Raw genomic sequence first — 12,793 nt, 5'->3', positions numbered from 1 at the left:
TTCCTCATGCAGTCTGCTTTCCCATGAGGGCTGGCACATGCATCCACCATTCTGACCTGTTCTAGAAGGACCTAAGGGAGCACTTCAAGGTGGGAGCTCCCTTATTCTCCAAGGATAGCTTGAAAACCTCCCAGTAGCTTACAGCTTCTAAACCCTATGCGTGAAACATTTCCCTTGGTCTGTCTTCTTTTCACCAAAATTCAAATGTTTAGAGTTGTTGTTTTTAACCTCTGGACTCTCACTTCAGATATGTTTGATAGAAAGATCTCTGAATGTGAACAGGGTTCCCAGGCAGGGGAGTGGAGCGGGCTGCTGCTTTTATCAATACAGTGGTTGCAAGAGGGAGTTTCCTTCCTGCCACTGGCAGTGGGACGTCTGCACACATGGAGGGAGGGTATTGTAGCTGGTCGTTGACTGAAATCAACTGTGCTCTATTGGTATTTTGTATCTGAGAAGCCAAATTTTTGTTCAGCTGTCTTAGCTGGGCATTGTTGACAGCCACACAGTATTGATTTTTAAGAGGCCATTCATCATTTTGGCATTTTCTTTTGAAAAAGAGAAAACCATATTTTAAAAGGGTGACTTCAAATATTGTTTCTTGCTTAAACAGTGAGTTATAGTCAGTTCCTCCCGTAGCCCTTTCTGTGTGTACTGGGGGCTGGTGGAATCCTGCCGATGTACCTGGAGCACCAACTGTTGTTTTTATTTGATTTTACCCGGTCTAGGAGGCCTACCAACCCTTTAAAGAAAACTTCCCTTTGTAGTGTTTTGTAGGACACTATAACCCTTGAGGCCTCATCAACTTCTGATCTTTGGAAGTTCAGTGTGATGGCTCTTGGTCAAAAGGCGGAATTTCCAGGGGAGAACTGGCACCTGGGTAGTGGGAATTGGAGAATCCTCGTTGACCCTCTGTCTTTCCAGGGGTCTTCTGGTTGCCCGCTCCTCAGAAAGGCACCAGCAGTGACTTGATACCACTTGATGTGTTGGGACATGGAGTTACTGATTTCTGAGTTCAAGAGCTGGTGGTCTTACAGACTTCCAGAACTCCTTCCTGTTCCCACACATGCTTGAGGAATCACTACCATATTATAGGCCGTGGTTAAATACACTGCAATTTCCATTTTCAATGCATTGTGGTGAGCCGTCTTAAGGAGGCAAGTTAGTAGATTCTAGAGATGACCAAGCATGGAGTTCATGATGGAATCTTCTTGTACAGTTGTCCTCTCAACCAGGTAGGCCATACTTGGCAACCAGCACTGGTCAATCACACACTATTCCTCTTCCCAGAATTCCTGAGTCAGAGGGTCTGAAGTTTACATTTTGACAGGTTCATAGGAAAGGCTGATGCTGGTGATGTGGGCAGCTCACAGTGGAACAGTGAGTCTGGGGAGCATGGGTACAAGACAGAGGGTAGGGAAGGAACACATAGGTGTCCTTGAAAGTCACACCCAGCTGCACTCACGTGAGAGTGTTACATTTGAGACAGAGCCCCTGTGCTGTGCTTGACTCTGGTGATCTTAGAGAGGTAGAGATCAATAGTTGGGATCAACTCTGAGAGTCCTTCAGCTGTTTTACAGTTGAGAGACAAGAGGCTCCTTCTGAGTCTGCAGTGAATTCAGGGACCCTGAATAAGTTCTTTTTTCCTCACTGTACAAATTCTTTTAGGGAGTTTCACACAAGCCTGTGAAGGTAGGTCATGTGTAAGAACACCAAACAGAAAACCATCTTCATATTCTGAGTCACCAGTTTCTCATTGTAGTTGAAACCTCTTAGCACCAAGATCCTAGAAATAAAGTGTCTTTTATTTAGAGATAAGAGAACATCATTTGACTTGCCTTCTCACTTCGATTTAAGAAAAAAGAACCCACTATCATAGCAGGTGATTCATCTGCTCTCAAATTGTCCATCAGTGGCAACTCGAACTCCTCGCTACCTGCCCTAATGTCCTGAGTTCCCAAATGAATGACACATACACGCAGCCTTATTATTTAATATGCCCTAATCAGCTCAGTGGCTGGGCCGTTTCCAAACATCCACGTGGCTAACACACTTTGCACAGCCCTCTCATGGTTACACAGCTGCCCTGGGGACTCACAGTTGCACAGGCCAGCTTCAGAGCCATGAGCACGATTCTACCATGAGCAGCTATGGAGATGTTTGAGTGTTTGCAATGAGTGGATACTTGGAAGAAAATGTGAAGTTTATACGTGTTCACTCATCTTTTCTTGTCCCTTTCCTTCTTTCTTTATAAAAAAGCATTTTAATGAAACACCACTGCAAATTTGCAATGTTAGGGCTGGAGTGTTGGTTTAGTGGTTAACACAGAAGCACACTATATCCACCAGTTCAGGACTACCTGTGACTTCAACTCCAGACACTCTGACACCCTATCTTTCATGAACACCTTCACTAAGGTACATATATGCACAGACAGACAGACAGACAGACAGATACTATAATTAAAAATTAAAAATGCAGTGTGGTCATTTTTCAGTTTCTGTAGGGACTAGTCCAAGGTTGATGACGACAGATGTCAAAGCGTATAAATGTTTAAGTCCTTTATATAAAACAGAGAAGCGTTTACATAGAACAGGTGTGTATCCTCCCACCAATGTAAGATCTCTGGATTACAGGAAACCCACTGCAATGTGAACACCATGGAAACAGTGTTATGGTGTGTAGCTTAGGGGACAGTGCCAGGGAAATAGTGTGTGATGCTCAGCGCAAAGGCAGCTTTTGATATCTTTGTTAATGCTATGACTTTCCTTTTGTGTTTTGTTTTGCTGAGACATCACCACACTGTGTAGCTCAGGCTGGCTTCGAAAACACAAGCTCTGGGATTCTAGTCATACACCACTCTGGATCATGTGCACTTCTCTTTGCAAATAGTTTGCATCTATAGATGGTTGAACCCACAGATGTGGAGCTTGTGGGTGTGGAGGGCCAGCTGTGGAGCAGTAGAAACACTTGCCTTGTTCTTGTAGAGTGTGCCTTACGCACTAACGTTCTTCATGCATTTAACCGCCTGTATCACATATGTGCTTTCTTTTCTTTTGTGCCTTCTGTCTTGTCCCTGGTCTCTAGGTGGCAGTGGGAGACATCGTGAAGGTCCTCAATGGGCAGTATCTTCCAGCAGACATGGTCCTGTTCTCCTCCAGGTCAGGTGTGCCAGTGGGCATAGGTTTGGAAATGAATGTTAGGGGCAGTGACTTACTGAATGAAGTGCTTCCCCATCTCCTCCATCGCATGAGTCCCTCACCTTGCTCTCCCTTCACAGCCTGAGCTTCCTACAGGTTTAGATCTCGGAGCGTTTTGGATTTCAGATTTTGAGACTTGAGAATGTTCAGTTGTTAAGGTCTATGTAAATATTTAAAAATCTGAAACGATCAAAAAATTGGAGTCACTTCTAACCTCAAGCATTTTGTATAAGTTAGAGATACTTAGCGTGGACCCTTGTCAGTTGTCTTCTCTTGCCTTGACCTTGGGTTATTTTTGTTTGTTGTTGTTTTTGTTTTTTCTTTTCATTTCTAAAAGGTTTAGAACCCGTTTTGCTGGTGTTGACAGCTCTAGCTCCCAACAATTCTAGGGTAAATCTTCTTAGTCAAGACACTGGCTAGAGAGAGTGAGTGTTCAGTGACACCCAGGAGGCAACTGAACGGAGGCATCAGCATTCCTTGGTCATCCAGCCATCTGTCCTGCCACATTTGTGCCTCTTCTTTTAACTCCTAGGACTCTGATTTTCTTCAAAAGATATGTTTATGCTGTGCCTGCCAGGGTAGCACTATTGGTCTCGGCCTTTAAGAATCACTCTACCTCAGTGCGTGGGTTTTATTCCCACTCTAGATCCAAGGCCTACCTGCTTCTCATCCATCCTGTTGTTGACTAGTCAAGACCAAGCATGTGGAGCTGAAACTGGATTGTTGGTGTCTAGCTGCAGTGTGTGGTTCCCCTTTTCTTACTCACTGCTCACACTAGAGCAGTGTGTGTGAGATAGTGTATTGGAAGGCTGAGCAGCAGACAATGTCCATATCAGAGGTTTCATGAGTTGGGAATTTGTGGAGAGGACAGTACTAACATTGGCCTTTTCCCCTTCCTTATAGTGAGCCCCAGGGGATGTGCTATGTTGAAACTGCTAACCTGGATGGTGAGACGAACCTTAAAATACGACAGGTAAAGTCACCTCATGATTTGAACTGTTATAGGAAACCAGGCCGGAGATGATACATATACCCACCGTGTACCTCACAGAGAAAATGTCATTTAGCCATGGGAGGTTATCTGTTAGACTCCAGTGGACTGGACAGAAGACTGTGCCCCCAATTCTCAAGGAAACTTGTTGAGGAGGCCTGGCTTAGAAAAGTGAGTTTCCTCAGTGCCTGTGTGTCATATCTTCCAAAGCTCTGCCCACAGCACTCAGGACAGGGGCATCCTCACCAGGCTGAGCTAAGGAACTGGAAGAGAGCAGCTACTTGGGCTTATAGAGTAGAAAAGTCCAGGTGTGGTCCTCCTCTTCTGTAGCGTTGAAATCTTTTGATATCCTTGTGTCAAACCGTGTACAGTCTTGAGGGGCAGTGTGACTCACAGATGATCGCATGACAGATGGCTCACTATGTCTCTATGATTGACAGAATGCTGTGCCATCCGTTTCTTAGACATGGAGGGCAGTGTGTGATCTTCTTTGTTGGCTCATGATTCCATTTCAGGGTTTGAGCCACACAGCCGACATGCAGACAAGGGAAGTGCTCATGAAGCTGTCCGGAAGGATAGAGTGTGAAGGGCCCAACCGCCACCTCTACGATTTCACTGGCACCCTGCACTTGGATGGGAAGAGGTTTCGAGACTCCTTTCCTTAATTATCCTCCCCTTACCCACCCCTGCCCTGCCCTGCCTCCTTCCTTAAATGTGCCAAGAACTCCTGGAGCTTTAGTTTCACAGTGTTTGAAAATAGTGCATTTTCTTTTGTTTAGCTCAGCTCTGAGAAACGGAAACACCATTTAAATCCATTGACATCTTCCCTCCCATTGAAGGAAAGAAGAGATATTTTTGAAAAGACCCCATATGGGGTTCATAGAAAGTGGCTTATTTTTCTTGCTTGTGACTTGCTAGGCCAAATAAATGGTTGAGGTTGCATGAAATGGTGCAGAAAGCAGCAGGGAGGTATTTGGGACACAGATGTGTAGTTTGTAGTTAGCTTTCTTCTAAAATGCATGTTTGTTGGCGCAGTGCTGTGTAACTGGTAGATCAGCGTTTCACCAGCAAGCCTCGCCACAACTCTACTTGTTTTTAGAAAGTTGAATGGGATGGGGGCGGTGACTGTCACACAGTCAGTGAAATGTCTAGTGTGCAAGCATGAGGATTAGTTTGGACTTCTGGTATCCACATAAAAGCAATCCCAGTGCCGGGGAAGTTCAGATTGGCAGACCCCTGAAGTCTGTTGGCTATCCAGCTAAATCAGTGAGAGGGAGTAAGGTGAAATGTTGACCTCTGGCTTCCACATGCATGTTCACACATGAACACATAGGCATCACACATTGACCTCTGGCTTCCACATGCATGTTCACACATGAACACATAGGCATCACACATTGACCTCTGGCTTCCACATGCATGTTCACACATGAACACATAGGCATCACACATTGACCTCTGGCTTCCACATGCATGTTCACACATGAACACATAGGCATCACTCATTGACCTCTGGCTTCCACATGCATGTACATACATGAACACATAGGCATCACACACACACACACACACACACACACACACACACACACACACACTCCATGAATGACTTAGTGTCTGAGGATGTCTTTTGTCGTGATGTTGACCTGTAATCTACCTGCTGATACTCTATAGCCCTCCATCTGGGGTCTTCTCCTTACTGTGGAAAGACCCTTGACTGGGGTTGGGGGCAACCGAATGTTAGGACTCAGCAGATGCTCTATGTGACAACCAAGCATGCAAGTGCTTCTCGGTTGGCATCTCATGTGCAGCCATCCAGCATGCTTCCTATCTGAAGACAGTCCCTCAGATTCTCATCCAGTCACTATGCCATTAGGTAGGAGTTCATTGCTGTATTTTTTTCTTTCATAGTCTATAAAGTAAGCTTATTTTCAAAAATGAATAAGCTTGTGTGTTTTTAGCATTTCCTTTCTCAGTGTTGAGTTGCACGGCAGGATTAGGAGACATAATCCTTTCTGACATTTTATAGAAAACTCCATCCTAGTCTATAACAAGAAGGAGTGGAACAGACATTTGGGGAGGGAAGATAGGTAGATTAAGCAAAGAATAAAATAGCAAATTCGACTGGCTGGAATGTTTGGTGTGTTGTAGGCTTATGTAAAGGAAAATGCATGCTTATTTGACAAATAATTAAGAAATATAAATGTTTTTCTTATTTTTAGCTCTGTTGCCCTTGGGCCTGACCAGATCTTACTGAGAGGCACCCAGCTTAGGAACACACAGTGGGTCTTCGGCGTTGTTGTGTATACCGGACATGACACCAAACTCATGCAGGTAAAATGTTTCTCTGGAAAGCTGTGCCAACTTTGGCTGCTTTATTGTTTTTCCATCTCTTTTACTCAGGGTGAAAAAGACAGACAAATGTGAAGCTCAAGTTTATCTGAGAATGTAAATTCAGGGGAAAGCGATTGTTTCGGTTCCTTGTGTGATTCCCTCTGGCCCGTGCCGTTGCGTGGCCATAGTCTCTCTGAATCTAAGTGGTCTTTGTTGTCTAGGTTCAAGGGGGGCCACTGGCTCTAACTGTGTTTTCTAGATGTAAGGAGGGCTTAGTTACCCTTTAAATTTTTTCTCTACTTGTCCTAGAATTATATGAATTCTAGGTCATTTAAAAGCAAGGGACTTTGAACTAATGTTTATTATTCATATACTAAAGAAACGGTACTAATTTAAAGAAATTTTCACTTTTTCACTGTTATTACTTTTTCTTAAATTTTTGTGTATAGACTTATAGCCCATATGGTAACATATTTGGCCAAATGTCTTTTGAGCTTCTACACAAATCAGTGTCTTTCTGTGTCATTTCTTGCATTCTTCTGATATCTTTTGGCATTTGTTGTGTGGCACTCTTCCTGGGGAGATATCAACAAACCTGTATTCTCCTCAAACAGGGAACCAGTGACAAACCAGAGTACAGATACTACCAAAGTCCAGTTTGGTGAATCAGTGAGTTTACTGGGGTCACCTATAGGAATATGGGTGAGGGGTTACTTAGAAGAGCAAAAATGACTCAAAGACAGCTGCATCACCAGAGCTCAGCCAGCATGGGTGACAGCTCACAGAGTCTGGAAATCTGGCACACAGCCTGCCTGCAGCTTGGCAGGTCAGAGAATGGTCCTTCCAGGCAGCTGCTTCTTCCAGGGCTCTGCTTCTTCTAGGCAGCTCAGCTGGTCTGAACCTCTTTAAGTAGCCCAATTGCTCAAAATACCTCCCAGCAGCCCTTACTGTTTACAGATTCTTGTGAGGGAAAAAGCCTAGTGAATCTGATCAGTTTCAGGTACTTCCTGTAGCCATTGTTGTTTATTTTCCAAGTTCAAGGAGCTACCCTGTAGGATGGAATGCTTTACCTCCCCTTAGAAAACTCTGTGTCTTAATAAGCTTACTTTCAAGAAGAAATGTTTTATGTCAGAGGAAATTAGTACATGACAGCATTGTATTTTGTTACTTATACCTATTAAAGAGAGTTGGGGTTTCTTCCATTTTGTGTGATTTTCAAAGCCACATTTGAATTATGTCTGGGTTGAAAATGTTTGAGTCTTTTGCTAAGCCATCTGAGTACATTAGCATAAAGGCTAAATCTTTACCTTTGGGGGCCAGTTAGGTAAAGCAGTAATATAGAAAATATAGAAAGTAGGGGTGTATTTATTGTAGATTATGGCGTTATAAACTCCTGTGGATGTATATACATAAGTCTCCAATCCCAGGCATGGAGTGCTAGTTAATGCAATGAAGACATGGAAGGAATCTCAATTAGATGGCTGTGAGAGTTCCTGGAACCAAAGATGACTGTTAGAGTTGTTGGGTGACAGGTAGCTGTGAGTATACCGTACTCACCTCTGAGTTTCTCATGATGAGGGCTTATAGATTGGGAGACCCTGGGCTGGTCCATAGCAGTGAGAGCTCGAGGTCCAACAGTGCCAGGTCCCTTAATGCTGAGTAGAAAGGGACTCAGCACTTGAGGCAGATGTTGGGGCTGGGATTGTGAAGGTAGACTAAAAATGGGGCTGGACCAGAGAGTTCCATAAGCTCGTTTCTCAAGTCTTTGGTGTTGGTGAGGTTGGAGGAGGTGATCTGTTGAGGGAAGAGAAGAAGATAGATGTCCGATTGGCATGGACGTGGATGAACAAAGACTTAAATATTATGAGGTCCTAACCGTATATCCGGGAGAGCTACCTCTAGATACCAATGGATGTGAGTCTTACCCAAGTGTCCTGTTTTGGGAGAGGGGTCTGATTTTGGTGTCACGTGTTGTCACCTGGGATAAGAAAAGTGGTAGGAGGAGAGATTGAGAAGCATGGAGGAAGACACACACATTTTGGGGATGACAAGGGAGGCCTCTAGGCCCAGAAGAATATTCACAGAAAGTGTGTGTTGAAGAGGCGCTTTATAGCAAGTAGAAAAATGGTCTACAGCTGCCATGACAGCTCTTGAGTGAATGGAAATTGTTCTGCACGTGAAGGAAAATTGCCCCACATGTCTGAGATGTGTCTGATCCACTTTCCTCCCCAACCCTCAGCCATTCACAAGATTGGAAGTTACAGTTCATTGTTTCTGAGTAGTCTGCATACAAAGACCATCTTGACAGATAGTCTCACGCTTCGCCACCTCTTAAGCAGCCTTGAATGTTTAGTGCATTACCAGTAGCCACAGCAGACCCTCAGACATATGCTCACTAGAGCTTCTATGTTTGTACAATGAAGTGGTAAAGGGACCATGGGTAGGAAGCTCAGATTTGGGTAGAGTCCCAAGGCTAGTTTTTCAGATCATGCTTATTAGAAAGTCAAGCTGTCTCCAAGTTCCCTCATATCCTGGGTGATTTTTCAGAGTATAATGTTCTTCTAGATCATATATTTGCATTACATATTCAGGGCTCAGGCCAAGTGTAATTTGTATCAGAACATCCTTATCATGTCTTCAATGGATAAGGTGAGACCATGCCATTTGGATCCTTTGAGGGTGAGGGGAATATTTCCTACCATCTGTGTGACAAACCTTGGCAAGACTTACTGCTGTTGACAGACTGAGAGTGATGGAAAACTCCAGAAACATCTGTGCTAGACTCGTTATGCCTTTAGGGCTGAAACAGCGTGAACAATGAAATTTCAAAAGGAATATAAAATAACACCCACAGCTGGAAGCCATTCCGTTCATGAACTAACATTGTGTTTACACTTGTGGATTTGACAGAGGAGTAGGAACCGGATGGCTTTAGGGTTCCTGAGCTCCCATTGTATACCTTGCACCTGTCAGATCTCCCTCAGGTCATGCTTACTGTAGCTATACACAGCCCCCACTCAGATCATTTCTGTTGGTTGACTTAATGGCAAAGAGGCAATCAATAATTATAGAAGACATTGGGTATAACAAAGTATACATTGTTTTCTGACTGACATACATGTATTCGTTTATTCTTTGGCATGAGGAAAGTGTTTCTATTATTTAAAGTATTTATTTTTATTTAGTGTGTATAGGTGCTTTGCATGTATGAATTTTAATGCAATTAATGAATTTCATGTGTGTATGGTGCCTGCAGAGGCCAGAAGATAGACAAAAAGGTGTCAGAGCCCCTGGAACTGGAGTTACATGTTGCTGTGAGCAACTGTATGGATGCTTGGAATTGAACCTAGGTCTTTTTTTTAATTTGAGTATTCATGTTTATTACATACATAAACATAGTTAATAACATGAATAAAATAAGTCCATAATTGTGAACAAGTAATATTTAAGATTTATTCTTAGGACACAATCTTGAATTATTTACAGCAAAAGTTTTTCACTCCTAAAACATCTTCTTGTTATTATCTATATCCAAAACAAATATATAATATAATTGTCAGTTTTCTCTGCAACTGGCTGTTCTTTTTTCTTCAAACTCAAATTCTTTTGGGGGGTGGGACTTTATGAATATTGAGAATTCATTGATTTTTTTCTTTTATTGGATATTTTTTATTTACGTTTCAAATGTCATTCCCTTTCCCAGTTTCCTGGACATAAGCCCCTTATCCCACCCCCTCCCCTTCTTTTATAAGGGTGTTCCCCTCCCTATCCACCCCCTTCCCATCCCCTGACCCTCCCCTACACTGGGGGTCCAACCTTGGCAGGACCAAGGGCTTTTCCTTCCATTGGTGCCCAACAAGGCCAAACTCTACTACATATGCAGCTGGAGCCATGTGTCAGTCCATGTATAGTCTTTGGGTAGTGGTTTAGTCCCTGGAAGCTCTAGTTGGTTGGCATTGTTGTTCTAATGGGGTTGCAAGCCCCTTCAGCTCTTTCAATCCTTTCTCTAATTCCTCCAACGAGGATCCCGTTCTCAGTTCAATGGTTTGCTGCTTGCATTCGCCTCTGTATTTGACATGCTCTGGCTGTGTCTCTCAGGAGACATCTATATCCGTGAACCTAGGTCTTCTACAAGAACAGCCAGTACTCTTAACCACTGAGCCATCTCTCTAGCCCTCGTATGGCTATTTTAAAGATGGAAGAACTAAATCAAATCAACCTAATCAATCAATCAATCAATCAATCAAGTTTAGCTTACACATCTAGAAAGAGTAAGGATTGGTCTAAAATCCAATTTATACACTCCAGGCTTATTCTGACTAGCATTCTGATGTCTGCTTTCTCAAGAGGAATAAGATGTCTACAATTCAGGTCAGATTCCAACATTTGAGACATCTGACAGTTTGACCCATTTTCCTTGTAGCCCCAGACATTAAAGTAATAGTGTCCTTTAAGAATGCTATAAAAGAACTTATTGTTCTAGCAGCAATTGAGCATTAAGAACTCATTGTTGCTAGTGGAGATGTTTGGAGAAGAGAGTGAGTGTGCCAAGCTCGGCTTTCCATGCTGGGCTCATGTTAAAACCTAGCGTTTTGGGCTGTTTCTTTCTGTTGGATGAAAAGTCTGTTTTCTTAACCCTAGTGACTGGTTGGGTTTCAACCACTTCAGTTTGACTGACAGGTCACAGAAATGACAGCTTTTGTCATTTTCTTCCTTCCTGGAAATTTAGTGACTTTAATTAAATATAGAATTTAAGGGATTCAAATAATCAGTCTTGAAATAGAATGGTTCCTGGATCCTGAGCATGAGGCCAGATGCGGGAGGGCTGTCCTTGCAGCCTTCCTGTGGCTCCTGGATTTCAGTATGAGGCCAGATGTGGGTGTATTGTCCCCATAGCCTTCCTGGGGTGCCTGACTGATTATGGTCTTTGCCAACAAATTCCCATCTTGACCCTGGAAGACTTTTTTTTAGAAGTCCATAAAGAGCAATCTAGTAAACTAACAACAGGGCAGAAAAAGAGGAACATACCCAGAGGACAGCCTAAAGTTTCCAAGTGTAGCTGTTCGTTCCCCAACTTCCCCAGCCCCCAGTGAAAGCCGTGGTGCTCACAGAAGACAGAATTTCTGGGACTGCAATGGGATTTGGAAAGACATGGGTGATGCTGTGCAAAGACTGAGCTTAGCTAGGAAGTTCAGGCTAGTCACCTCCGTGAAGCTCTTGGAGCCCGTCATTAGCCTACCATAATCGCCTTTGGAAATTTCTTTTATAAAATTGCTTTGGTTATATAATTATCTCGTTGATCCTACATGACTGTCTTTTCCACTGCTGAGAGGATGTAGTCTCACATCCTCCATGAGAGACGCAGTGAGCCTCAAGTGCTGCTTTCCCGAACATCTTGGTATCCCATAGGCCTCAGCTCCAACCAGGTGGGAGGCTTTGTTATCTCCCTGCTCTTGGCCATCTTCTTCACACAACTCGATTCAAAGTCCTTCCACCAAAAGATCCTTCCTGGAGCTCTTCAAGGGAACCTTTGCTCCTTTGCCTTGACATCTGCCCATGTTCTCTCTTGCTTTATTGATATACTGTACTCCTTTCTCTCTCTCTCTCTCTCTCTCTCTCTCTCTCTCTCTCTCTCTCTCTCTCTCTCTCTTTTTATTCCTTCCTACTATAAGGAACATGTAGACTTTAAATATCTCTCTGACACTTATCACAGAGCTAAATTATCAATTCGGAGGTTCTCTTTAGATTTTTATGATTAAGAATTCGCTATGTGTTGGTTACTTTTAGACCAGACTTACATTATCTAGAGGCCACTATGCCTGTGAAAGTTGCCAGAGTAATGCTAAGGTGTAAATGAAAGTGTAGAATAGGTCATGTAGAGTTGGGATCTTGTCTTAGTCAGTGATCTAATTCTGTAAAGAGACATTATGGCCAAGGCAACTATTTCAAGAGAAAGCATTTAATTGGGAGCTTGCTTACAGTTTCTGGGTTTAGTTAATTATCATCATGTAGGGGTGTATGTGTATGAATACATGCAGGTAGATGCTGGAGCAGTAGCTGAGATCAGTAAAGAGAGAGAGGGAGAGACTCTGGGCTTGGCATGAGCATTTAAAACCTTAAAGTACACCTGCAGTGACATACTTCCTTCAACAAGGCCACACCTCTTAATCCTTTTAATCCTTTCAATGCTACCACTCCTTGGTGACTAAACATTCAAATAAACCATTCTTATTCAAACCACCTCAGATAGTTTCTTTAAACTGTAGGATGT

The 12,793-nt window shown here is 43.2% G+C and overlaps 1 protein-coding gene across 5 annotated transcripts in view; it reads left to right on the top strand.

Annotated features, from left to right (window-relative positions):
* Atp8a2 (ATPase phospholipid transporting 8A2) overlaps positions 1-12,793 on the top strand; it is a 528,141-nt gene that overhangs the window by 139,138 nt on the left and 376,210 nt on the right. For all 5 annotated transcript variants that reach the window (XM_087586606.1, XM_087586607.1, XM_087586608.1 and 2 more), the window contains 4 exon segments: positions 3,085-3,158; positions 4,101-4,170; positions 4,704-4,831; positions 6,411-6,522. In XM_087586606.1, the coding sequence (XP_087442732.1) occupies positions 3,085-3,158; positions 4,101-4,170; positions 4,704-4,831; positions 6,411-6,522 (384 nt within the window).

Source organism: Rattus norvegicus, chromosome 15 (assembly GCF_021556685.1).
Source record: "Rattus norvegicus strain SHRSP/BbbUtx chromosome 15, alternate assembly SHRSP_T2T, whole genome shotgun sequence".
Lineage (NCBI taxonomy): Eukaryota > Metazoa > Chordata > Mammalia > Rodentia > Muridae > Rattus > Rattus norvegicus.
This window is presented reverse-complemented; position numbering and strand designations above follow the sequence as displayed.